Below are 26,936 nucleotides of genomic sequence, written 5' to 3'. Positions count from 1 at the left end.
CATTTTGGGTAATTCCAAGATCTGTTTATGCAAACTTACTACAAAAGCAGAAATCTTTACAGGGGTCAATGTCTCATTAGTTAGTAGAAAGTCAGGTTGTTAAATGATGACACAACCTATGTATGAACATTATCATGAAGCTTGATTTAGAAGCTAAATGTATTCACACTGACAAGTTTTATCCCAACTAATCTTTCTTGGTCTATCCAGTTGCAATTGGCTCCTGGATCTCCTAGATGTTGTTCGTGCTGCACAGACAATGGACAGGACAAAATAACATAACAGGAATATTTGTCCTAAATCTGGAAATACCCCCCCCCCCCCCCTCCACACTAACATATTTTGGTCCACACACGCATAAAGGAACCTTGAGTCAGAGCCTGTTGTGGACTGTTTGTGCAAAGTTTTGGTGACTGCGCCTGCACACTTCCTTCTCCTGTGCTCTGTCTGCGTGAGGAAAACAGCGTGCCGCTCTGTGAGGCCACCAGGCAGGAACAGCGTGTCGCCGTGGGAAGATGCTTAGTTTAAATGAACAACTCCAGTGCGCGATGAACAGCACGTCTTCACCCGCACGGGAGTGGAGACCTCTAATTTAAACTGTGAATAGCCGTCTTGATTAGTAGCTTCACACTGTGAACAACAATCATAGTTTTAATAACAGATTCAATCTGAATCGGCTCTATTGTCTGGTGAACTGGACTGGCTGTTTTGTAGTATTTTTTCAAAGCTTTGTTCTATGTCTTTAAATTTTATTTTTTTATGATAAATATTATTTTGTTATCAGTTGTTATGACAACTCAAATCAATATAGTCATTACTCCTAAGGACAAATGGCTAATTTTTAAACCCACATACGATGGCAATAAAATCTATAAATATTACCTAAGTGGCAAACATAGTGGAAAATGTTGCATATGCCTTTTTAATCAAAGCAAGAAGAAGTCTTCATGACAAGAGGTTGAAAGTCTTCATTTAGATCTCTTGATTTAGACATATTTATATGGAGACTTGGCTTCTTCACACGAGTTTTCCCTTTAAAGAAGGTGCTAATCCAAAAAGGATAACAGCAAGATCTCTTTCACAGATGCTAAACAAATTGTTGGCACTTTTAGCAAAAATGTGTAAAAAGCATTAAAATAAATTCAACTTCTACTGCAGTAGAATAATCACACTTTGAAAAAAATCCAGCATTTGATGTGTGAATTTATTCAGTGTGGGAAAGAAATAGATGTTTACATAGAGTGTTATCCTTTCTATTTTCTGCATAGATTCTACATCATCCTAATCATTTTTGTCTCATTATTCTGGTTAAACACTCATTGATAACCCATTTTCAGTTTTCTGTCAGATCCTAGCTGAGTGCTGTATTTCAGGCTTCTTGGATTTTTACTCCAACAGGATTCCTAAGATCTTTGAAAGCAAAGCAGACCCACAGCATCACAGGAAATTTTCCACATAGACATCCTTCATTTCAGAAGCACCTGGAACTTTTCTTTTTTTTAATGTACAAAGTTCTTCTCATTTGTGCCTCGTTTCTACTGGACTTTATGTCAGGGATCGGTGTGGTTCAGTAAATAATTTTTTTCTGTCTCCAGTGTAAAAAGCATCTCATACTCATACTACATCATTCCTATCCCCCCTTCAGTTTTATCTCTGGTACAGTTAGGGTGGAGCTGCTGGTGTCACACTACAAAATCCATTGATTGGGGACATAAAAACATCAATGCTTGTGGAAATAACTTTGCTTTCTTGTTGTTGTACTGGTTTGACACAATATTAGCCGTTTGGGGTTAACCCCGCCTGCCCAGTGAGAGACAAACTGTCCATGGAAACACTCCCATGGATTCACCAGACCATAAAATAACGCAACAAACCACACTAACCCATGCTTTTCTGCAACGTGGAAGAGAGGCGTCTGCTAATCCCAAGATGCAACTTTTTGCAGCTGTAAACTTTGAATACTTTATGACTTCCTTTACCGTCTTATTTTGGTGTGGTTTCTAGATAAAAATGGCTCCATTCTGGTGGCCAGTGGTTAAAAGGAATGAGCCTCTGTATAAAGTCATATTCCCACCAGGGAAACAAAAGCCAGTGGACTACTAACTGAAAGTTTTTAGAAATTCTGGTTGACTTAAAAAGCTGAAGAATAAATCTCAAAAATACTTCCTTAATAGTTTATATTTATCATAACAAAATGACAGATTGGATTTTTCTTTTGAGTGTTAGATTATGGAAATGTAATCAAAAGCGATTTGATTTAAGACCTTCTTTCGCATATTTAGCAGGGATGCTAACAAAATTGTGCACATCTAAAAGCTGTTGTTTCCCAGACTCTTCTTCCTACTCACAATGTCAATAAAAATGGATTCCAGTCACAAACTGAGTAGTTTTCAGCTGTTTTCAGCTTGGGATAGAAGTTTCTTCATTTCAGTAGAATTTGGCTGCAGGGTTTCCTCTTTTGCTGCTTCACTGCTGCATCTGCTTGCAAAGTAAAACACATAATCTCCCTTTGATCAGAGAGCTGAGCAGTCCAATGGCTCCTGCTTTTGACTGGCTGTAAGCTACGTTACACATGGCTGCTCAAGTTAGTGAGAGATCAACCTTGCCTGTCCACTTTACAAACGCACTAAGTTTTTCACGTGCAGTTTTCTTTCCATGCTCTTACCTCCCAGAAGGGAAGTTTTCTTTGCTTCTACCACAAGGCCATGCACTGCTGTAGACCTAAAAAAAAAAGTCTGATGGAAGTGACAGAGAAAAATGAGTTCACTGTAGAGGCTAGGCCTTCAGAAATTAGTCATTTTAGAGAAGATTTATGAAACCAGGGAGGTAGAAACGAACAAAACGGTGAAACTGACAAGTTTTCTGATGAATTCTTTGTAAAAGCCCCAAGTCTTTTAACTTCCCTTTAGATTCACTTCCAGATTTTCTCACCTAAAAGTTATAGACTACCTGCTGAGTTTGCAGTGTAGTGTGCATTGCCTTTTGTATATAAAAATTATTAAATGGATACATTTGGAATATGTGTCACTATTGCAATAAAGTACATCTCTTCATTTGGACATCAGAAACACCAACATCTGGCTTTTGTCTTCAGTTGGCTGTGATGGAAACATGGCATTCATCAGTCATTTTCTCTGCCATTCCCAGGCTAACAAGGATTGGCTGCTTGATCTGTAATAAATGTGATAGTTTTTTTATTTCGGTCTGATAATTCCAATCAGTCATCAGTATTATTTGGAATAAATAATAGTCTAAAAACATATTTTAGAATGCTTTTTTGTTTGAAATTTCATAATACAAGTTAGATGTCCATAAAAAATCACCAAAGCGGTGATGGATGAATGACTTAGTGATTTTTGTTTTTTTTTTCTGAAAAGGTTGCACGTGTTCTTGTGATTTGCTAAACATAATGTTACATAATATTCTCTCAACATTTATCCGCAGTCACAAATTTGCAAAAGAGGGCAAAACATTATTTTGTTAAGTATTTCACAAGGCAAAGTAAAAACCCAAAAATACATCAGACAGCTGACTGTTAGAGCCAATCGAAGCATCTGTCATTCAGTTTGCACAGTGTAGTATAATGTCTACAATATATTTGTATGTCACTATTTTTTAAAAGGTTTTATCGACTCTAGTGGTAATAAAACTGAGAATGGTTGCACAGATCTGTGGTTTGTGAGAGAGGGGGCAGACATGTGGTTTGACCAGGACTCGAACTCTCCGCGTTTAGGACTGAGGCCTCCATATACGGGTCGCCCAACCGCAGCGCCCCACCAGTTTTGTCTTAATGCCTCCATACCTTCTTTGATGCTGGTTAAGCTTAGCGAGACCCATTTTAGCTAAAACGATGTGCTGACACTTAATCGTTCTGATGTCAGTTCTCCATTTTCATGTCAGTCCATCATAAATGGAAGTGTTGTTCAGTGAAGTTTGTAGTATTTATTTTGCTTTAGGTTATGTTTGACTATTTTCAATAAACATGCTTTTATCCTTTTATCCATGGACACACTATTTGCCATCGAGAGTTTAGGAAGTAGTTTAATATCTAAGGATGACATTTCTTTTTAAATCCACCCTCAGTGGCTGTTCACCACAGTGAAAGAAGGGCTACGGCTTGAACAACAAGACCATGAATCGACCGGGAAAACTTATGTTCCCACTGAGATTGTTGATTTCACTTGACAGAGAGATTGGGAACACAAGTTAACGGCACTGTGCCCCCAATGTCCTGCTTCTAAAGCCGATAAGAAAGGAGGGCGCTGATGCATGCTTAATAGCATGCAGGGACCCTTTTATGGCTTCTAAAATGGGACACATCACCTTTCCTTTCTGAGGCAATGGTGGTGACAGCAGCAGATAGCACCCTGCTCCCTGAGGCTGCCGTCCAATGGAAACATGAAGATACACTCCATTTATCCAGATAAAGTGTGTAATGTTTAAAATATTTTCTTGTGTTTTTTGGCAGCAGGATCCCTAAATATATCACTTGTATGTAGGCGTAGATGCAGATATAACATCTATTAATTAACTGTCCGTACACCTTCAAAAGCTGATTGCAGACGAGTCTATTATGGATTATGCATGGTGTTTTTTCCTCTGTTTTATTTTGAGATTTTTCTTTAGGGTGTTCAAGTATTTCTTTAGTTCAGCTTATAATAGGAATCTGTGTGAAATCGTACATGAGCTCTGTGACTTTTTATCTCTCATTCTCCAGCTGACAATATTAAGTCACACTGAACTATTTTATTAGACACATATATAAAAAAACAAGTACAAGAGCAAACAAAAAAATAACTTATACTTAATAGTAATTATTAAATAAAAAGATCCCATAATCTTGTTTCAATTGCAGACCAATAAGTAATAAAACTAGCACTCATGCTACAGTAATAAAGCTGATTAAGAAACTAAGAGCTATCAAAGCACAATTCAGTTTTTCAATATCACTTTAACCTAAGAGGAAAAAGTAAAAAAAACATATATCTACCCATTATTGGAAAGACACAGGTAAAATGACCATGCATGCATACACATACACAAGCATACACACCTACCAACAGTTTAGAGAGTCTGATTAATCTAACAGTCAGTTAGGTCAGTCAGTACTTGGAGAGAAGCCTTGCATGCACAATCAGAAGGCAGAAACGTCCCAGACACGGATTTGTACAAATAACTTTATTCCTGCAAGGCAACAGTTCTACCAATTGCCCCACTGTGCACCCCTTGCAACAAAAAGGTATTACTAAGTATGAAACTTCTTCTTTACCAAACACAAGAGAAAAGAAACAGCTGGTTATTGTGAGTGAGCCTTTCTAACACATTTAGGGTTTGTTTTGGCTTACTCATAAAATCTGGTGAACAGGACGGTCTTTGTACATAAAATTCAACAGTTGTCTGTCGCATCTTTATAGTGTTGCTTATAAAACTAAGCCCTCAGTCCGCAGACATTAGTTTATGTTGGGTTCAAAGAGATCCCATCAGTTCCACGTCGCCTGGATCTCAACTGTCGACATGGTTCAGAACTTATGTTTTTCCGCAGGTTAGGAACATTGACAGCTAAAGGTATCAATCTGTCATCATCAACACCATCACTTTGTTTGGAGTCAGACAGAGGAAGTTTAGTCACACGGAGAGGAATGTCCTGCAGTGGAAAGAAAACCCACACAGAAATGCAGAAACCAAGGGGCTGTCTCTCTCATATCAGCTGCTGTCCCCCTGGAGACACTGAAGCATGATTTCTCACAGTGCACATCACACACATAGATGGGACTAAAGAGGAACCACAGTAAGAGTTATGAGTATATTGCCTTTCCGGAATGTTTTCCCTTTAGTTAAGCTCTTAAAAAGACAGAAAAAAAAAAACTCTTACCCAGACTGTAAAAAGTTAAATACAAGTTCACATGAACAGCAACCTATCGCTTATTGAAGTGTGTGACCCAGAATGCAGGGCTAGTGTGTGAAAAGCTGTGTATACCCTTTCATTTAAGATCGTGTAAAACCACATTTAGCAGCAATAACTGGGAGTAATGGCACTCAGATTGGCCGTGTCTGTTTCTCACATTGTTAGGAAGGAACTCGTTCTACAGTGTTGCCATAGTTCATTGAGGTTTGCGGCCATCCGTTTTGCACATCTCTTTGAGGTCTCACCACACCATTTTAATTGGCTTGAGGTCTGGAATTGACTGAACCAGTACAACAGCATTATTCTGTTCTTGATCCTTTTTTTTCTTCTCCAGCATTTCATCTGAAGATTACACTATATGACCGCATTATGAACTTGCTGGAACAGTCATTCCCGGGAAAATTGGCTGCTGTCTCAAAGTACATCAATCCTCTCCCGATTGATGTAAAAGAACAATTACTTCTTTAATCTTTTAGCAACAATTTGCAATTCATGGTAACTAGAGAAGGTGATGTCAACAACAAAACTTTTATACAGTTGATATTTTTTAAAGAAATATGTGATTGCCTTTTTCATCAAATATTTCTTCAGAAAAAAATTCAGACATTTAACATGACACAGCAGCTATGACAAGCGTCGTTGGTAGATTGTTGTGATTATTCATCACAACACAGGATTGTGAGTGTGTCATCCTACTAAACAACTTCGAACAGACTTTCTGTCTGACATTGTTCACCATTTGCTTTTTGTTACCCTTTTCAGCACTGAACCATCTCTAAGGTCAGAATAAAGCTAACCAGACATTAAAAAGGCAGAAAAAAACGCAGCATTCTTGTGAACATCAGCGACTGTAATTCACCAAACTTTTGTTTGCAAACGGGCCGAGACGGGCAAAACGTAGGAAAAGAAAGTTTGTATCTCGTTTCCGTGGTGATGTGAATAAGTCATTTATCTTAGCTGTCTAGAGTCTTGCATAAAGACACTGCAGTGTATATATGTATTTTTTTTTTTTAAATGTGCAATTTTAATAAATACTCCACAGATGGGTTTTACCAAATAAATCGTGCTTGGTGTACGTTCTGATCAATGACGTCACAAGAGGCAGAAGAATTTGAGCTGATCAGCTGAACTCCATGGTAGATGAGTGAATTTTGACAGAATGTTTCAATCAAATTGTATTCTGTTTAAATTCACGGCTCATAAAACAATTTAATGCTGTATTCTGCTTGTATCCCCAGTGGTACTGCAGATAGTCTGAACTTATGCTACTTTAGCTTATCCAAATACCTTCTTGCTTTCTATCTACCAAGTCATTTTGAGTTTTTTTCTTGCTTCTGGTGCTGATTGTGATGGCTACAAGCTGTAATGAAGTTGGTGGTACAGTGCTGTTCACTGGTAGTATAAGTGTTAGCCTTGTTTAAGTGAATGAGGCAACAATTCTAACAGGAAGCATCATTGAGTCTCACAAAATCATCTCAATGAAAGATACTTATTGGGTCAAGTAGTTTTTTACAGCATCTTTGCTCTAAAATGATCACTGAAGATCTTCAAGAGAGAAGTCTTGCTATTCATTTCCACTTTCGTCAACCTCTATTGTTGCAAGTTTTTTCTGTGTGTGTACTCAAATACGCCTCAAGCGCTTTGCTCAAAGAATACATGATAACATCTTTAAAGGAGAAATTTGATTAAAAAACATGTGATGACTTGTTGAACAATTTACCGACCGCTCTACATTCCTGCACTTATCTATGGTCACATGCTCTGGGCAGTGACTGAAAGAGTGAGATTGTAGATACAAGCAGCTGAAATGAGCTTCCTCCACGGGTGTAAATGCTCTCCCATCTATATATATATGGATGGATGGATGGACATGAAAAAGGGAAATAAAACAATTGGAATAAATACAAACAAATGTACAATTTCCAAAAAATATAATCTCAAAACATTTACAAAAAAATAAAAGCATTGCAGGCGACTTTGATTGTTTTCCAGTGCTGTTTATGACAGTTCTGACACTTTTATTAAGCTACCATCGGGGAAACAAGTATATGTAGGTGTTGCCATCAGCACTAGACTCAAATGACTTCCTCTATAAATATGTGATGATCTGCTTCCAAAACCAAATCCCTTACAAGGTAACAAATCAAAGATGGAGTAAATCTCTTTAAAACATTTTAAAAGAAGGAGTTTGAACTTGTAAAGTGTCTCGAGCTGCATTGTTGATCGAGACCATGCATGAAGGGGAAAAGCTTGGGATTGGGTTTAGTTATTTTTGTCCGTCACCAACTGCAACATTTTTGAAATTTGGGTCTTTATCAGAATCAGGATCTTCATCAGTTTTACATTTGAATTCCTGTCGGGCCCTTAGATGTGCTGTTGGCCAAGATAAAATTTTTGAGACAGACATCTGTCTGTGTCTCAAACTAGTGTAATGATAGTATTGTCTACTTTCATATTCAGTACAGCAGCAAACATCCGTCTACAATGTCTTTAATCAAACCTATTTGTCCTTTTTTTATTGTTTTCCCTGAAAACCCAGGGAACAACATAGTTTATTTTTAAGGAAGGGGAAGGAAATATCATTGACATGGAACAAGAAGGTTGGTCCAATAATCTTAAAAATGCACAAAGAGCCAAACATGTTAGGGGTCTGCAGTTAGTGTAACTGCCTCAAATTATGCCAGCATGAAAATCCCTATATTAGTGTTTTCATAAATTGCTATATTTTTGCTTCACATTGATATTAGACAATTATTCTGACCTGAAGAGCATCAGATTACCCATTCATTGTATACAATTCATACAGGAAGATTACTGGTGTAGAATTGCCTCCTATCACCATCTCCTATGTAAATATCCACCATTATCTGTACAAACAAACACCAAATACAAGGTAACAATGACTTAAAGTTTCCTAAAATAGTGTTCACCTGAACTAATTTCTGCTTTTGCCGTGTCCCGTTCAGACTAGCCGTCACCTTCAGCCCCCATGTCTAACTAATCTTCATTCATAATAAATGAGCGTGCCTAAATGTTACCTACTGCAGGGTAAAAATAACTGGTCATAACCTTTTATCAAAACCTTGTAAAACTCCTTCTCATTTAGAGACAAACCAGAAGGGAACATTTTCTTTTCTCAAACGGTGTCGTTTTAATATCCTAAAATAATGCAGTGTAATAACCAGGCATTGCAAACATGGCAACAGTTTGAAAGTTTATAAAGGTTTATAAAATCTTATTTTTAAAGTGGACAGTTTCTGGAAAGGTACATTTTAGGCTTGTGAAATGTTACTATAAATGTCAAGTACATAATTCCTTAGCTTTTTTGTTTTGTTTTGTTTTGTTTTGTTTTGCATCGACATTTCCTTCACCAGGACACTCCACAATTGTATCTGTTTATTTTTTTATCTTTCTACTTCTTTTAGCTTCTTATTGAGGGCACCAGACTAGTTTACTCTGAGAAAGTTAGTTGCTAATGGCATTTAAACTCTCAGGTAAATAAAATAGTAGTAATCAGTTTCCAGAGTTGGCCGTTTGCAAATCCCTCTGTTACAAAACCAATGATCCCTTTCATAGAAAACAGTCTGAACTGCTAGAGGGAAAAAAACTGTATCATAAGTTTCAATAATCACAAGAGATCACTGTTTCTGCTGAGTAACTAAAGGTTTAAAAAAATGACATGTACAGCACCTTTAGGATTACAGATGAAAGACTCTACAGAGAGAATAGATTAATATGTAGGCCTTAAATAATTAAAGGTCAGATGAAAAATGTCACTTCAAATTCAGGCTGCTGCAGTTGTCTCTGTGGTTGCTGAAATTTCCTCTGTTGTGTCTGCTATCTCTCTTAAGGCAACTGTCACAATCAAGCCTGTTAAACTTAAACAAAAGGCAGGAGCAATCATTGCATTGAACAATCAGAACGCCAGTTTTGTTGTCGCTGTTGTTCCATTCTAACAGACTAAAAAAGAGGTGAGGAAAATAACTATCAAGATTAGCGACGACATGAGGACATGACAACAGCATCTGAACAGAAGCAGTGGAAATGGTACTCTGGAAATCAGAGGTGTCATAGAAGGAAAAAAGCAGGAGAAAGAGAAGAAAGGAAATGAAACGACGATGGGACTCGGCAGTGGCAACGTTGATGGGTCTTCACTCATCAGTGCTCAAGGTTTGATGGGCAAGTCCTCGTTTGCACCCATCAGGGCTTCAACAAACCCACAACTTAGGCTTCAGCTGTCAGCGCGACCCATTTCATCGCAGATTTTTTTTGTTTTTAATCTCAGGAGATCCATCCCACTTACAGGGAGTAATTGTTTACGTCCTAGATTTAAAGTATTCACTTGACAAGCTTGTTATCCGGGATAAACAATCAGACATTCAATTCGAGGATTAAAATGATCCTTCAGCCAATAAAGGAAAGGTGACACATTTCAGTCACTAAATTATGCATCACAGTAGCTACGAAAATTGCTTTTGCATTTCATAAGATTGCCTGTAGCAATTTCAATTGCTTTGTTTGTTTTTTTTTTCCTTTCGTGTAAACATCCTTACGTGATCCTGTGTCAGGTCAGACCTTGTGCTAAGAATACTCTTGCAAACCCCTAAAAGGAAGATATGGATACACTGAAATCCTTCTTAAATGCCGTTTTGTGTCTTTTTGGAAGAGGACACTGAAGAAAATCTAAATCAGCTGGCAGTGGCACTGTTAATTTTTCGCACCAAAGGACAGATTGCAGAAAAGTGATGATAATAGGAGGGAGAACAGTCTTGGAAAAAAATTTACTTCACTTTTGCCTCCAGCCTGAATCCCTTGCTGCTTCCATGTAGCTTCCCCTCAAATGGGGGGAAATGGATTGGAGTTGCACACCAGCTCAACCAGAAAGCCCCGCACATGCAACATTTGTGAAATGCACATGAATTTTCTAGGAGCGTAAATGTACTCCGGTCCGTGCGTCGTAAGTGAAACTATCTGATACGTCACTTTGCCCAGAGCGATATGGTAAAACACCGCAGAGGACTCTGAAAAGCCGCGGAGCCGCCGAGAGAAACCTCTCAGCTGCCATGTCACTTACTCACTGTGTTTTCACAGCCAAAGAGTGCTAAGCTTTCAATCTCGATTTCTCAGGGTAGTAAAAATACAGCTGTTCCATCTCTGTGTTTCCCAGATGCTTTTGGTAACTGCGTGTCCCTCAGAGATCAAATCTAACAAGTATTAGCAAGCATAGCGTGTAAGTGACAAACAAGAGAAGGCCAAGTCGGATGTTAACCAAAGGAGACAGAAAGTGGGAAATATGTGGGCTTGAAAGTTTACAGCTTTTTTTTAAATAAATGGACTGAATATATTAGCGTTTTATAATCAAAATCTACCACCCAAACCCTTTCCACACTGAGCCAGTTGCATTCACGATTGCACACATCCACAATCTGACATGGAGATCGGTAGGCAGCTTGAACTGAAGCGCCTTGAGCTGAGGGAACAGCATTATTTGGCAGGTGGAAGCCGGACTCAAACCTGCAACTTCGATGGCAAGAGAACTGCTGAGCCACAGCCTCACCATATTTAGGCTTTCAACTCACAAATCATCTCTGTCTCTTTCATACATTACATGATATTACATATTTATTATTGACAAAATCAAGAAAATAGTTATGTCTTTTTAGATAAGCAGGCCAGAACATTTTAGAGAACACGGAATATGTTAGAGCACAATTGAAGAAAATATTACAATGAATTACAATGAAGGACTGGAGTCAGCAAGACACACAGCATTACCAATTTGTCTTCTGCATTATCTATTTTTCAAAAGGGCAGTGTGTTTTCATGCCTGTATGAGTTGGTCAATTATAATAATGGGATCATTGACTTTCCCGGCTGCTGTGTCAACTTTAAAAGAAGCCGTACTTTATTGGTGGGAAAGTTTAGCTCAGTGTCTCCAGAAATGATAGAAATAGGAAGGTTGTATGACATTAAACCCATTCAGGAGGTGCGATCACTGTACAGCAGACCATGTAGGCTTGGTTTCCATTGTCTACACCTCTAAAAGAACACAACATTCAACAAATGTGACTGTAATGGCGCATTCAATTGCAACCAAGAACTTGGGATTTCAACATACTGAAGACAGAACTAAGGACTGACGTACTAAAGGCAAAACACATCTCTTATTTTATTATCAATTTAACTGAAACTCTTACTGCCGTCTACCACTGGAAGTAGCTTTGAGATTTTACTGATACATAGCATGATATTTTCAAAGAGCTCCTGTATCCATCTTTCTCTTGTTATCATCTTCTCCATCTTTTAAGTGAACATTGACCTTTGAGTCAGGGGCACTCAGCCCAAGGATCACAGAGTTGTAACTACTGTCAGACTGAAGCAGGAACTAAACGGTGACAAGGTGACATTTCAGTTATCAGACAAGAATAGCTTCATGACTTGTCAAACTCTTAGTCAACTATACTCTCCCCTTAAATGCAACTCCATTGACATGTCCACACTCTTCTACTTCTTCATATGGTTGGATGTTTTTCTGCTTAGAGGCTTACAGGAGATTTAGTGAGAACAACACCTGGGTTTCAGCTCAGCATTCTTCTGGATTAGCTAGCCAGCCACTGCTGAAGGCTGTGGTTATCTCGCTTCTCTGACAATCTTTGTTCGGTCCTCAAGCTCCAAAGGGATTATAACAGGCCACCTAATCAGAAGCACAACCTGACTGTGTTTATTCAAGTGAAAATAAGTTAGTGTTTGGAGATGTTCGGTGGCAGAGCTGATTTTTTTGTTAGGCTAAATTTCTTATGAAATCAGAGATAACATTCATGTTCCACCCTATTAGCCAATCAAGGCATCTTTTTTTTTTTGCATCAGCCAGCTGTTTCTGTCAGTTTTAGTTGTGGCTTCACTCTAAAGAGCCTCACTAGTGTGTATTTTGCTCACATTCAGGTGATTTTTCAACATGTGCAAAGTTCCTTGAATAAGCTGCTTATGTTTAATCAAAGAAACAAACAAAACAAACAAACAAAAAGATCCAATCAAAACAAGAAGACCCAGCAGAATATAGCAAAAAACCAAATGCTTAGATAGTTGTGATTATTGAGTATCTGGGAGCCAACTCCACCCTAGTACTTACTTTTGTTATCAGCAGGAAAAGTAATGAATGAATGAGTGAATTGAAGTGGAAAAAATGTATATTTTGCAGATAATTTTCTGATTATTTCCTTCAGAGCTGAAATTCATTTTTTAAAATTGTCTGACATATTGGTAGTTAATTAAAATCCTACTGCCAATTTATCCAAACTCTTCTACAGACTCTTATCTTTATAAACCTCACAGGTTTTGGATAATATGGGCTTTTGCCAGGAGTCACACTCGTTAGGCATCACTGAAATCTTTAAATCATCAGCATTCCTTGCGTGTCCTTCAGCTGGTCACTCTAATCTAATGGTATCATCCAGTGAGGACACGGTGGATTCAGACAACAAAGACCTGCAGTGTGGGGCACAACATCCAGCTCAGCTGATGATTCATACTTAGCGATCCTGTCAATCCTGCAAGTTGTTAAGATGCTGCGATTTCTGATGTTAGTGGAATGGACAGCTTGTGGCTACTGGAAACTGGAAGAGACACACAGAGATCGAATAAAAGCTGAAAGAACTTCAGTCATACTTCAGTCTAGACACAGCCCTCTTTGATTTCTGTCCGGTTTTTTTTTATTATTATTATTATTGATTGCATGTTTTGGTTTTTGTAGCCATAAGATTGATTTAACGTTAATTTTTCTTCTTTGTCCTATCATTTGTTCTATCTGGGAAGCCATCCATCTTCGTTCTTTAGTGGGAGACAGGCTGTTGAAAATGATCCCAGTGGGTATACTCACTGAATTTGTCATCACATAACTAACCCAGAGTGACAGACAGCTCTGCATGCTTACTGTCACACCTACAGGCAAATTTGGATTCCCCAATTAACCCCACACAAAAAAAAATGTGTTTCCACTGGGAGTGTACTGGGAAAAACCACTGGGAGAGATGAAGAAGAACCCAGAAAGGACTCAGCAGCAGAGAATCTTAGACCATCGCCTTTCTTCAACTAATTAACAATGACAGCATCACTGGATTCTGGTACCTCAGGTTTAAAAAAGAAAACACAGTCGGCATTCTCATTATTTGCTAAAATGTGACATTTCAGAATTTTATTATTAATGCACCTCTTTTGACTAGCAAAACCTAAACCTCTTGCAGCCCATCCCTGAAAGCATTTAACCCTCATCACAAAGCCACTCACTTTCATGCATTTCTAGCAGAAAGCAATCTTTTTTCCTAATAGATTCCAGTGGGCTTAAACCTTTTGTGAGCCACTTATTCACTCTGGTCTTTGAACTTTATCCGTTCGGTGTATTATTCAGAAATATTGATGCAATAGAAAGTACTCATATTAATAATTGGGGTTAACCATTTTTGATTTAAGCAAGAACAGAAATTAACAGAAGGTAAAAAAAAAAAAAAAAAAAAGATTTGCAATTCCGACACAACAGATATTTTGCACATTTTTACCATTGCAATAAAACGCATGCTTATTATGCAGGAGCACAGTTATTTGCATCTAAACCCATTTTTAGACACACAAACACATATGGCAGGATAAGAAAGAGCACTCAACAAAGGGAGCAGGAGACGCCTTTTTTTCTTTCAAAGAAAATATTGATTATTTCGAACACCAATCAAGCCACTTGAGTGGTTTTTGTATTCCCCCATTTTTAATCTGTTAATACGGAATTGCATTTCTCCTCCAAGAATTCACTGCGGGCTGATTGAAATAAAACGGGATCCCTTTAAGCCCATTCAACCATATAACTGTTTTCCTCTAGCCTATTTTATTTCAACCCAGGCACCTCTTACAATGCCCAAATTTCCCATCTTCTTATACTTCAAATGTCTTGGTATCATTTGTCTGTAATCTCGTGGTAAACAGCTCATAAAGGACAGAGGATCTGAAAGTGGCCAAGGTAATGCCTGTGCTTCGTACAAATTCAGGTTGTTTTTTTTTTTTCCCCCCCATTCCATTTTTATTCTCTCCATGCATTCGACTGGTCCTCAGGAGTCCCAGGTTATACTGTTGCAGACCTTAACAAATAATTGGGAAGCTAAAAGCACAGACACCTCCATGAATATCAAATAGTCTTATAAACAAATTTAAATGCCAGACCTCCTCACTGGTGCTCGGTGGTTATGACATTAACTACACAGTCATTATTCCCTTTCAAAGCCAGTGAGAAATGGCTTGACCTTAATCCCCTCACGCGGCTAAAAACTTACAATTTTTATTGGATTTGTGTCCATTTAAGGTACCATCCTCCAATATTAAGTGTTTTGGGATGAAGGCAGCTGGGAACCGTGGTAAAAGCTTTGGAAAGTTTTTTTTCTCTTTTTTTCATTCTTTCCCTTTTTTAGCTTTTTCCAACAAGTCTGAGGAAATAAGTGAACATGTGTGCTTTTAACTTTAATGTAGTAATTTAATATTTATTTTTCTGCAGTGCATTTCTTAGCAGAAAACTCTTGTCTTGATGGATTCGGTACAGGGGCCACCATAGTCTAATAATCTGCTTTTTTTAAGCAAGACAGAAGAAAAATGTGTTTACATTTTTACTGGGTTTTTGCATCCCTATTGGCCTCATTAATTGAGCTCCATGCTTGAAGGTTGTGTGACAAGCATGACTCTGTTTAAAATAAGCTGCTACAATTTGTTGTTCTCAAGGATTTTATTCTGTGAAATATCATCGTTAGACAAAAAGCAGTGTTTCCCAGGAGGCTTGAGTTACGACATGTCCAGGTTCTGAAAAGCCTTCTTAACATCTTCTGGAAAGTGAGCTTGTTCAGCCCTGTGTGAGCTAAAACTCTTGCTTTCGTTTCTGGATCTCTTAGTGTCTTGTTTCTCTTGTGGATAGGGGAAAGTATTGATTAAATTATAAGAAAAGACTTTGAACATACATGCTTGGCCTTAGGGAGTTATGTTCTGTCTGTGTTGTGGTTTCTCTTGGACTTTTGTTGTCACGATTCTTGTAATGACCCAGAAATTCAACTACTGGTGAGTGTCATCTAATTAAACAGGGGCAGAGTTCAGCATAAAATTGCGTCCTCTGGGACGAAAAGTGGAAATTCGTAAGATGTTATCTTTTGCTGTTTCTAAGTGTGTGAATGCTCCAGAAGCACTCATTCTGAGACTCTCTTGGTCTTTTACACGTTTGACTGTCGGTGCTATTTTTACATCAGACACTGATAAAGATGCTTATCTTTACTTCCGCCTATAAATTCAGTGATTTTTTTTTCTCCAGGGGATTTAATTGAGTTTAATTTCACCTATTTAAAGTCAATTTTACTTTACATTACCTTAGGATGTTTTTCACTTTTCCATCCTCATGTTACCACTTTTTATTTGATATGTTTGTCCTGTATTTGTTCAACAAACAACAGTACTGCAGTCGATGAATGCAAATTGTTCTACACTAATTGTCTAATTGCTTTGGATGAGGTTTAATTCAAACCTCATCTAAAATAAGTTCAGTGGCCATTGTGTTAGGATTAGCATAATAATATTTCACCGAAATCTAAATAATAATTCATAATTACTGTCAAAGTTGCCCCGATGCACAGCCCAGATGATGTAATTCTGTGTGATTTTGTTATTAAGCAGCACTTTGAAGTAAACAAACCCCAAGAAACACTCTGGACTGTGACGATAACACATTGAATTGTGACAGTTGTGTCAAACGCAGAGCTGTCCATTTTTACAGCTATTATCCCTCTCTTCTCTCTCCGTGCATATTGTAACATTAAATAGGAAATTTTTCTTAGTAGACATGGATCATCTGTAAGGAAATGAAGCCCAGAAGCCCCTCAACACAATGATGTCATGTGCAGGCGGCTGATGTAACCCAAGTTGAGGGGCTGTCAGCAGTCGCGGATGTACTTGTGCTGCGGGCAGACAGAATAAGGACTGAAGCAGCCAGACACAGGTTGAAGAGCTCGAAAAAGCATACTGTATAAGGAAAACTGTAAGCCAGTGAATGGCAGGAAGATGAATAATAATAGAAAAGAAGAGAGGAGAAGAGAAGAGACGGAAAGACGACCGGGTTGGAGGGCGAGCCAGACGGGAACTACTCAGCCGAGCTGCCCCTCACAGCACGGGGCCCAGACCTATTTCCATCTCATCAACCCCCTCCATCTCAGTGGCCTTCTCTGTATTCGCTGTCATAAGATGCCATGTCCAGAGCTGAATCAGAGGATGACTGATATTACCCCATGCCTGAAACCATCCATTCAACACTTGGTTGGTTGCAACCTCCTTCTTGTCTTTGTTCTATCGATATTTCCTTTTTCTATTTATGTTCTTTTTTTCTGCTTCAGCTCACTATCTCTGGGTGGTGCTAGCTATCTCCGATGCCTGTTGGGTGCTGTAATGATTTTTCTTGTTGAGGTTTGCTCCTGCTTCACTCTTTCTGTCACCTATCTTCCCTACAAGGCAGAACCCGTAAGGGTGACAGTAGAAGTCAGACCAAACCTTTGTGAACAGAAATCACAATTTGTGTTCCTGTATCTACGTAAAGAAATTAAAAATATCCTGGATGACAAGATAAAACAAATCTATGTGTTATTTTTTTTAAAACTAAATCACCTTGCAGAACTTAATATCACTTGAAGCTTCAAAGGTAGTTGAAAAGTTAGTTCTTTTCGATTAACTTTGACCATTCAGACACTAAATAAAACACAAAATAGATCAGTTAGATGAGATTTGATCTAAACACTTCTCAATGGTTTGAGAAGACGGACCTCCATTACAGTCTCAAGTCTTTTGCAGCCTCTAACAGATTTTTTTTCTTCCGGGTTGACCCTGTGTTTCATTTTACCTGTTGTTCTGTGTTGGAAGGGGAACGTGGTTAGTTTCTACGGAGCCCTCCCACCACCATGTTTTACAGGAGCACGATGTTTTCTGCCACACTGTTTTGAACCCATAGGCTATTAATGTTTAACAAATGCCTCCTCTTACAACAGCATCTTCCATATGTTTGTTGTGTCCCTACATACCATAACCCAGATTGTAAATTCATTGACAGATTATTTCACCAAAGTTATATATCGCAGCAGTTCCTCCAGAATTGCTTCCTATATTTAGGTGGATGGCGACGGCTAGGGAGGTTCGCAGTTTATCAGTATTTCTATGCGTTACTCTATTGGTCTGTCTTATAAAATCCCAATGAAATAAATAAAAACTGTTGGTTGTAATCTTTTTTTAAATGTGAAAATGCTGAAGGGGTAATAATAGTTTTGCAAGGCACTACATATCACCTTCTCTCTCATTCTTGTCTTTTTTTCCCACTGTCTTGAAAAATCAGATTGTATATAAATCAGCATCCTTCCCAACTCCTGTGATGTCTTCTAACTGCTGTAGTACTCGTCTTTGGGGTTTATTTCTGCAGCTTTGATCATCAAAACATGCGTAAATTACTGTATTACTCACTGACCAGCACTGGCTATGGCTGGCAGCCCAGATGCTATTCAAGTCAGCAAGTCTTGCCTCTTCTAAGTCACTTTTGAGACTACGCCTAGTCATTTCCATCTGACTCATACAGCGTTCTGCCCCTGCTTGACCACTGTTGTTCATGAAACAATGTTATTCAGATTTTTGGGGAGAATTTTTTCTATTTTTGTAGCGCTGTCAGATCCTTGTCCACTGTCTTTTTTGAATCGGTCTACTCAGTTATGTTTACTTTCGAGGTGAGAGAGGTTCAAGACCAAACTTTTGATTATTTCTTTTTAGAGTGTTTTGTTGCTTTGCTACTGACCTCGTTGTATTGCAGAAATTTATGATTTGAACCTTAATAATAATTTAATAATTTGGCTGGTAATGTGAAGAGATTCTAAAACACTGATGTATGGGAGGCTAAGTCATTGAATTTGTTAATGACTTGCGTAAGGTTTTTTGTTTGAAATTGAAAAAAACGTGTTTTTACTCTTTTACTAAACTGTTGAAAATATTGTCACATGTTCAATATAGAATTTGAAAGGATGCCAACATTTTCCAAGTGTCTCTCATGAGAGGAGGATGAACATGACTAAACAGAACATTTTTGTTAAAGTCCATTCACCCAGACAGTTATCTACGGTCCAAGTCTCTTTCTCTTTCACAGCCTGTATTAATCTTTAACATGTCTTGCCATAAAAAGTACAGACTCCTGTTAAATAACTTTTGGTCTTAAAAGCTAAACTGATATTGAAACTATTTAACTGAGTTTAGTGTTGCTCTCAGCGTGATTTGGTAGCTCTCAAGTATTGTGTCTTCATTGTTTTTGAAGAAAGAGTTTTAAGATCATGGCCCGCCACTTCTGGTCATCAGCTGACTTCTTGGTGCTTAAGTATTTAATGCTGCAAGTTGGACATTATGTCAGGGCGAGAACGCACTTTGGTATTTTCAATGTGGTCACCTTCTAATGTGCTGGCATTTTGTGAATAAACCTGGGTAGAAGTCCATCTCTTGTGGTATCCAGACACACATTTGTAGCAAAGAAACACCCAGTGAGTCATAAACCATGGCATGCATACATGTATGTAGGTCTGTTGCGGACAGAGGAGCTTACTTCCCTGCAGTCTCAGGTGGGGCAGCTGTGTTCTGATGTATTAATCATCCTGGTCCCCAGCTTGCTAATTAATGACCCATCTGTCCCCACTCACTGAGGCTCCACTTCAGGCTCCCTGAGACAGCCCAGCGCTCTCTCTCATGATCTAAGCTCAGCGCTGCTTCTGAAGGAACAAATGTCAACAGCCAGCCTAAACGTTTCTGTCTCATCTGCATTCAACATTCTCTGGAGCGCCTCTCCTCGGTTGCTGTGCATTAAGCTTGCAGATGTTGTGCGATCGGGCTTGTCTGTGTGTGTGTTTACGTGTGCACTTATGTAGGTGTATGTGTGTGTGTTGTAGGCTTATCAGGTGAGCCCGGGCAGAGTGTCAGATGCAGTAATGGAGGCTTCAAAGACAAGCGCTGCGGTGAGTTCCCCGGCTGCCTTTTTACCAGAACCCCGAAACCCCTGTGCCCATCCACACTCCCTCCCCCCTTCCTCCACTGTTCCCACAGAGCAACAATAAGGCACACAGGTAGACACTTGGCCGGATAAGGACAGGATGCAGAAAGGAAGATAAGGAATCGGATAGGTAATTAAGTGGCCACAAAGTCAAACAGACAACAGATAGACAGAGTATATCAGGCTGACTGACAGGTTGAGGAGATACTGGAAACCACTAAGGATTCCTGATTGAGGGGGGAAGCAGACAGAGCTGCATTCAGGCAAACGACCTACAGACCAGGTGTTCGTCCAGATCCACTCCCCCTCTTCACTTGCATGAGTGGAGACACTTCAAACGCCCGCCGCTTGTCTGCTGCTTTGTTCCACAGTTTTCTTTGCAGCTGCAAATGTTGTTTTTGATGCCACCACCATTGATTTGCTTCGTTTTGAATGGCAGCTCCTTTTTGTGCCTTCTCATTTCCTTATCTCCATTTTTTTATCTTTTGTACTGTCACGAGTGAGTTTATTTTTCTGTGAGATCGTCTTTTGTTTTGCATTGGTTAAACAGCCACGGTCAATGGGCTGTAATTGAGTGTTTGATCATTAAAATTATTAGCGAAGGCTGATTATTTCCAGAGATCACAGTGTTCTTTCCGTGGCTTTGATGTAACATGAAATAAGGTTAGACAGTTAAATCACAAATGGACGTTTGTTGGCTCTTGTATCACCTCCTGTTTTGGATGCTGCATTTATTTGCACTAATAGAGATTTATTGTGGGAATATGAAGAATGAACCTGACAAGATAAAATAATCAGAAGAAAATCATGTGCTTCCATTTAAGCAAACATTCAGAGACTTTTATTTTATGATTATTACTGAATTGTGTAACATTCATTCTCCACACATTCATGTCAGAAGGAAAGTTTCACTCATTTTTTATTGTACAATATTAAGTCTCCCCTGATAGAAGCTTTTCTTTCATTACATTAAGCAGGTTTGAAGTAATCTCTTCCATTTTCTACATCTACTTACCAAAGAACAAACCCTAAGTGTGAAAATATATTGAATTGATGATCAAATAGAAAGCTTTAACCTTATACAATCCAAGGCAAAGTCGTTAATTGGTAGGGTTTTATTTACTTTAATATAAGATCCATCATAGCAATGCATGTTTTACCTATGTAGTGTTGTGTTGCACTTTATTATAACATCCCACCCAGAAGATACCTGGAAGTATCAATAAGGCTTTTACTTCTATTGCCCTAAACTCTCTATGTTTGAGCTGCACTAAAGATAATCATTGCATGTTAAAAAAAAACCTCTCTGTTCAACATGTATAAATATTCAAATGCTCTAATGTGGATTATACCATTCACCAATCAGGCACAGCGTTTGATCACTGACAGATGAGGTGATTCATACTAATCATCTCTTCATCGTTGAACCTGATAGCAGGTGGGATGTATTAGGCAATAAATGAGCACTGACCTCAAAGATGACTTGTTGAAAGCTGGAATAAATGGCCACATATAAGGATCTGAGAAAGTTCCAACAAGGGCAACTTTGAGATGGTTACACCGGTGGGTAAGATTGTCTCCCAAGGTTGAATGTGTTTCCCATATTGTCAGTAAAATAATCTGCCAGTGAAACTAGTACTTTTTTTTTATCAACATTAAGGAATTATGGACTTGCAACAACCTTCTTTATCTAGCTAAAAGTTACTTTTAAGCTAGTTTTGACATTTTTCAAGTATATTAAGATATTTACATTAGAAACCAGACCGAAAATACTTGGTAAGATTTCGTATTTTTGCAGTGAAGGATCAGATCCTCGTCCTACAGGCGAACTACTGTTCCAGCAGATCAGTCAGATTGCCCATGCCGACCTCTGGCCACAGCCAAAAGCAAACACAGTTGGCATTATAACTGCAGTATAAAAGGAGGGGCTCTTTTTGGGAGCCAGTGAGCTGGCCGAGCCAGTGTTCTGCTTTGAACAGTGTTCTGCTGAGAAACCCTGGGTGAACTGTATTTGCTGATGGCTGTAATCTCTTTCAGCAGGATAATGCACCGTGCCACAAACAGAAATGGTTCAGCAGTGTTTTGTTGTGTTAACTTGGCCTCCAAATGATCAGATCTTAATTAAATTGAGCATCTGTGCTGGCTTAAGAAGTCTGATCTATAGAGGCCCACCTCACAACTTGCTGTACTTCAACGATCTGCTGGTAACATCTTAGTGCCAGACACCACAGCAAGCCTTCTGGGTCTAGACTAACGTCTGCACCTCATGGGTCAGGGCTGCTTTGGCAGCGAAAAGTGTGACCAACACACTAATTGGCAGCATTAGGTCAAAATGTTGCGCCTGTTTGGTGTTTATGTCTTAGAAAACTCAGCAACTCAGATGTTACCATCTTATTACCTAGTAAATTAAAAGACACATTATTCATCATCACATTACACACAAATTTTAAAATGTGATCACATAGAATTGCCAGAAAATCATTAGTGATCTCTTCCTCTCTCTCATTCCCCTTTTCTTCCTTTTGTTCCCCTCCGTGTCCCTTCAAACAGCAAACTCTGGAGAACAACCTGACCAACCTGGTGAAGAGGAACAGTGAACTGGAGAACCAAATGGCCAAGCTCATTCAGATCTGCCAGCAGGTTGAGGTATGCCATATGTGTTCATGTTGTTAACGTCAGTAAGATGAGACTGCTCATCTTTCCCCGCGCTCTAATAGAAAACCTCGGTTCCAAGATCGCAGCCTTTAAGCGCTCATGTAATCTTAATTGTATTTTTTTTTTTTTTTGCCAGCAAACGTAAACCCCCCAATCAGCTGGCTGACCAAATCTGTCTATCTTACCATATTACTGAGGCTTACCCTAGATTTTAGTTAAAGCTCCTCTTAATATCTCCATCCCTCCTCCTCCTGTGTTATGACCCCCACTGTGATCATATTAAAGTAAGAACTATGTTTTTTTTTAGCGGCTTTGGTTCTTTTTAGTGTCTAATCTGAGATTCAGTGTTTTTGTGGGGATTTTTATTTTTAAAAAAGTAATTTTTATTACAGTTATAAAGTCCTTCAAAACGCTAAAACTATTGACAAGAAAGTGAAATTCATATAGCATAGCATAATCAGCCACTGCTACTTAAATAAATACTTTAAGCTGGACCCAAATTATGACCTTTAGCTTTCAACAAATGTGTATTGCAATTTACTGTAACTAATTATTCACGGAAACTAGCTGAAGTTGCTTGATTCTTATTTATTGAGCTCCATCATAAGACTAAATGGGTCTGGAATTCACCAACCTGGCAACGATGGATGGGAAAGACAAGATGGTTGCCTGCAATGTTTTACTGGTAAAGATTATTGTCTCCAGAAACCCATGAAGCCCCACTCTGACTCCAGTTTTCAGTAAATCTCACCACGGAAGAGCTCATTTTTAAGATGAAGTGGCGTTTTAACACTCAGTAGTTTAATTTGCTCTGTAACCACCCACACAAGCAAATCATGGTCCCCTGTGAAGTTAAATAAGATTACATGTTAAATGACATACATCTTCAACTTGTCACAAACTTATTCAGCAATGTGTCACATCTTACTCTGACGCAGGTTTGTGACAAGCTCACAGGACTATTTCACAGCCGGTTGTCCTCATCTATACCTGGAGCTGTCTGCCGGTTTTTGTCATTTAAGCTCAAGCTGTGATTTAACAACTACATTCAGAGAATGCTAATATTCACCCGCCGCTTGTTCGCGCTTCTCTATGCGGTAGTTAAGAGTCACACACATGTGAGCACATTCTTTCCGTCTGCACACTCACTTTTAATAAATGCCATCATTTCTCTGGGAGATTTGACATTAATGGCTGGTGAGGACAAATGCATTTCGGTGGTGCCATCGTTCTCTACGTAGTATGTTTCTTATTAGCGAGGCCTGACTCCACTTTCTCTGAGTCACTCCGAGGTCTCTGAGCACCAACTCATGCAACCCAATCAAAAATGAAATGATCGCTGTGTGATTTATTGAGTACAGACAAAATGTTCATCAACAGCGAGGAAACAAACGCCTTCTCGCTCGGGTTTGCGTTCAAGGATCCTGCTAAAAAATTTATACTAACTATTCAAAACCATATGATGGTTGAAAAAGATAAATTTAAGGAGAACATTAAAGGAACCCCCTTAAAGCTGCTGTTTGATGTGGTCTTAGTGGCAAGAGGTCAAGGTATTAATTATTTACTAGGCGAAACCGCATTAAAGCACAAAGGTTGTTAAAGTGTAATGGGAAGGGAAGTGAAAGGGGAAGTGAGGACTAACGAGGAGAAGAAAATAGGGAATCCAAATATGGGAAAAAAGCTGCGAGGAAAAACAGGACGGTAAAAGAAAAACAACAAACAAGGGTCAGCATGGCAAACAGAGAAGAGGGCAAAAAGGGCATATTCTGAATGCTAGCGTGACTAGCAATGATTACCAGAACAGACAGAGTCACTGTGCAGAGGAAAATGCTCAGTAATAATGCAGTGCAACACAAAAAGGGAATAAGGAAATGGGAGTTTTAGTGGAGTGAGACAACTGTGTGCAAAATAAGAAATCTTTGAAGGGCTTTGAGCGTGACCTGGATTTCTCTGCTCTCTGTTTGCAAGCGTACTGTATTGGCACCAAAGACATGATCAAACATAGTGCGAATTCTCTTCCAGTGTGTCAGCACACACAGCAGCGAGGGCTTCTCATTGGGGAATTAGCTTTTCTTAAGTCGTAGAAAGGATGTGCTGACTTGACTGTGAGTAGGCTGCCTGTGTCCTCGGGGACGTCTAGCTTTAACGCAATATTTGCTGTTTTTCTTCCGGCTTAATAGCATTCTGAGTTGAGTTCAGGTTTTCTTTCGAATGGATGGTGATTTTGTTTGAAATAATACAGATCAGCGGGATTTATTGAGTGTTTGAATTATTTTGACCTTTTTCAGATTTAGTTCATGCATATTGATGGGGGGGTTGTATTAATGATATGTGTTTTAAAGTAATGTTTAAAATGAAAAACCTAACAACTGTTGTATGTATTTGTTTTTAGCCTCTAACTAGTTTAACTGGATCAGCCTGTGTTTAGCTCCACCCATCTCCCAAACCTTCTTCGCACTTTCTTGGTGTTTACCAAAGAAAAGCTTTCCCACAGCCTGATGCTGCCACCTCTGTGTTTAATGGGGGATGGATTAAAACATGATGCAAATAAAGCTTTGAGGCCTCCTGCAGAATTAAAATATTTGTACTAACATTAAAACAGGTGATCTGCAGACTAATGACATACAAAGTGAATAATGGGTGTTGCATGCGATTGTACGCCACAATTTTCATGTATTTATTGATACAAAAAAATAGAAAAAATCTCAAAACATTTTCTTTCCACTTTATAATTATGCACTACTTGGTGTTGGTGTTTTATATAAACTCCTAATGTGATTGTTTGGCTAAGCTCTGTACTGGTCAAAATGAGATGCTCAATTAAGTCAGCCTTAAAAACTAGAAAAACCCTCATAATTTACATTATAGGACTTTCTTTTACATTTTTGAAGTTGATTTCTTGATTTTTAAATACAACAACCATATTTAACTGGTTTTGATATTGAATAACTACATAAAAGCTATTACATTTTCTGACCAACAATGAGCTCAGTCTTTCTACTGAACAAGTTTTTATCATATTATTGTTGAATTCTCAATGAGTCTTCACCCTTACACTATATTCAATGGCTATTCCTCCAAGACGTTAAAACCTGGTGGTGATTCACATTTTAGCATCCTTCACGAACAGTTTATGCTCTTAGAAGGGGCCAAAGCTTTGAGAAGTGGAAACTTTTTAATAATGTGTTAATTACTTGGAAGCTTCACTCAGACACGGCTATTGTGGAGTAAGCTTTTTATCTAGAAAGCAGAAAAGGCAGCAGCCAGTGTTTCCAACCCTAAGTTTTCCAGTTAAAGTTTCATGTGAGCCTTTAGAGCTGATGGAGGGGGAAAAAAGCGAAAGAAACACATCAGGCAGAAGCTTACTGGGTTTAAACGCTCAGACTTGTATGTCGACCGATTAAGCAGCGAGCTGCAAGTCATTAGTCGAGGCCTGTCTGGGTGTGTGTACACTGAAAGTGATCCCACTGTGTGCAGAATATGAATCAGCGGTGGAAGATGGCTGCAGTGCTGCCTGATATTTTGTTTCAGGTCTCAGATACCGTCTGTAACCTTTCCACGGGAGCATTGGGGAGATCTGCCTGCCAGCAATATGTGTCATTAGCAGCTCCACTTTTAGCAGAGTGTGACAATGCAATTGCAATAGAAAAATGTTGCATAATAAGGCATTCCTGTTTTTAAAAGTGGATTTGGTTTTAGTAGATGGTCAAATTGTGTTTGTCCACAGTGTTCTCAGTTAAGCCAGTTCCTTAATTTCGCATTTAAACATAAGTGTGATTATGATAATTAGGTGTTATTGTAGCGTTTTATCAATTTACACATTTCTGTATCACAATATCCGAGGTTTGTAATACAGCATCTTGCAAACGTATTCATGCAGCTTGAACATTTCTCCTTTTTGACATTTTTACACTTCAAACTTCAGAGTATTTTACTGGCATTTTGTTGGAATAGACCAGCAGCCAAATAAATTATTTTGTTATTCAGAAGTCACTTCTATATTTGTTATACTATTAGTCAACAACCTGCATTGTGAAAACCAAGGAACACAGCAAACATGTGAGAGATAAAGCAGTCAGGCGTATAAAGAAGTGATGGTTATAAAATAATATCTGAGCCGTTGAACAGTTCAGAGTTATCCATCATCTGAAAATGGAGAGAGTAGGCAATAACTAGAGATTTAACAAGACGTGGCTATCCATCTGAATCGATAGTTTGGGAAAGAAGAGCATTAATCTGAGAAAATTACGAGAAGTATATTGCACATTTATTCTAAGTGTGCAATCAACGTGGAAGAAAAAGATT

General features: G+C 38.6%; 1 protein-coding gene across 2 annotated transcripts in view; it reads left to right on the top strand.

Annotated features, from left to right (window-relative positions):
* Window positions 1-26,936, top strand: part of mid2 (midline 2) — a 100,496-nt gene that overhangs the window by 36,215 nt on the left and 37,345 nt on the right. The window contains exons 3-4 of one of the 2 annotated variants that reach the window (XM_014987236.2): window positions 19,876-19,941; window positions 22,527-22,622. In XM_014987236.2, the coding sequence (XP_014842722.2) occupies window positions 19,876-19,941; window positions 22,527-22,622 (162 nt within the window). The remainder of the gene's footprint in view (window positions 1-19,875; window positions 19,942-22,526; window positions 22,623-26,936) is intronic. The other variant, XM_014987275.2, reaches the window with a different exon arrangement.

This window comes from Poecilia mexicana, unplaced genomic scaffold, assembly GCF_051168715.1.
Source record: "Poecilia mexicana isolate PSO_F unplaced genomic scaffold, ASM5116871v1 scaffold_10, whole genome shotgun sequence".
Lineage (NCBI taxonomy): Eukaryota > Metazoa > Chordata > Actinopteri > Cyprinodontiformes > Poeciliidae > Poecilia > Poecilia mexicana.
Note: the sequence above shows the minus strand (reverse complement) of the source record. Positions and strands in the feature narration are given on the sequence as shown.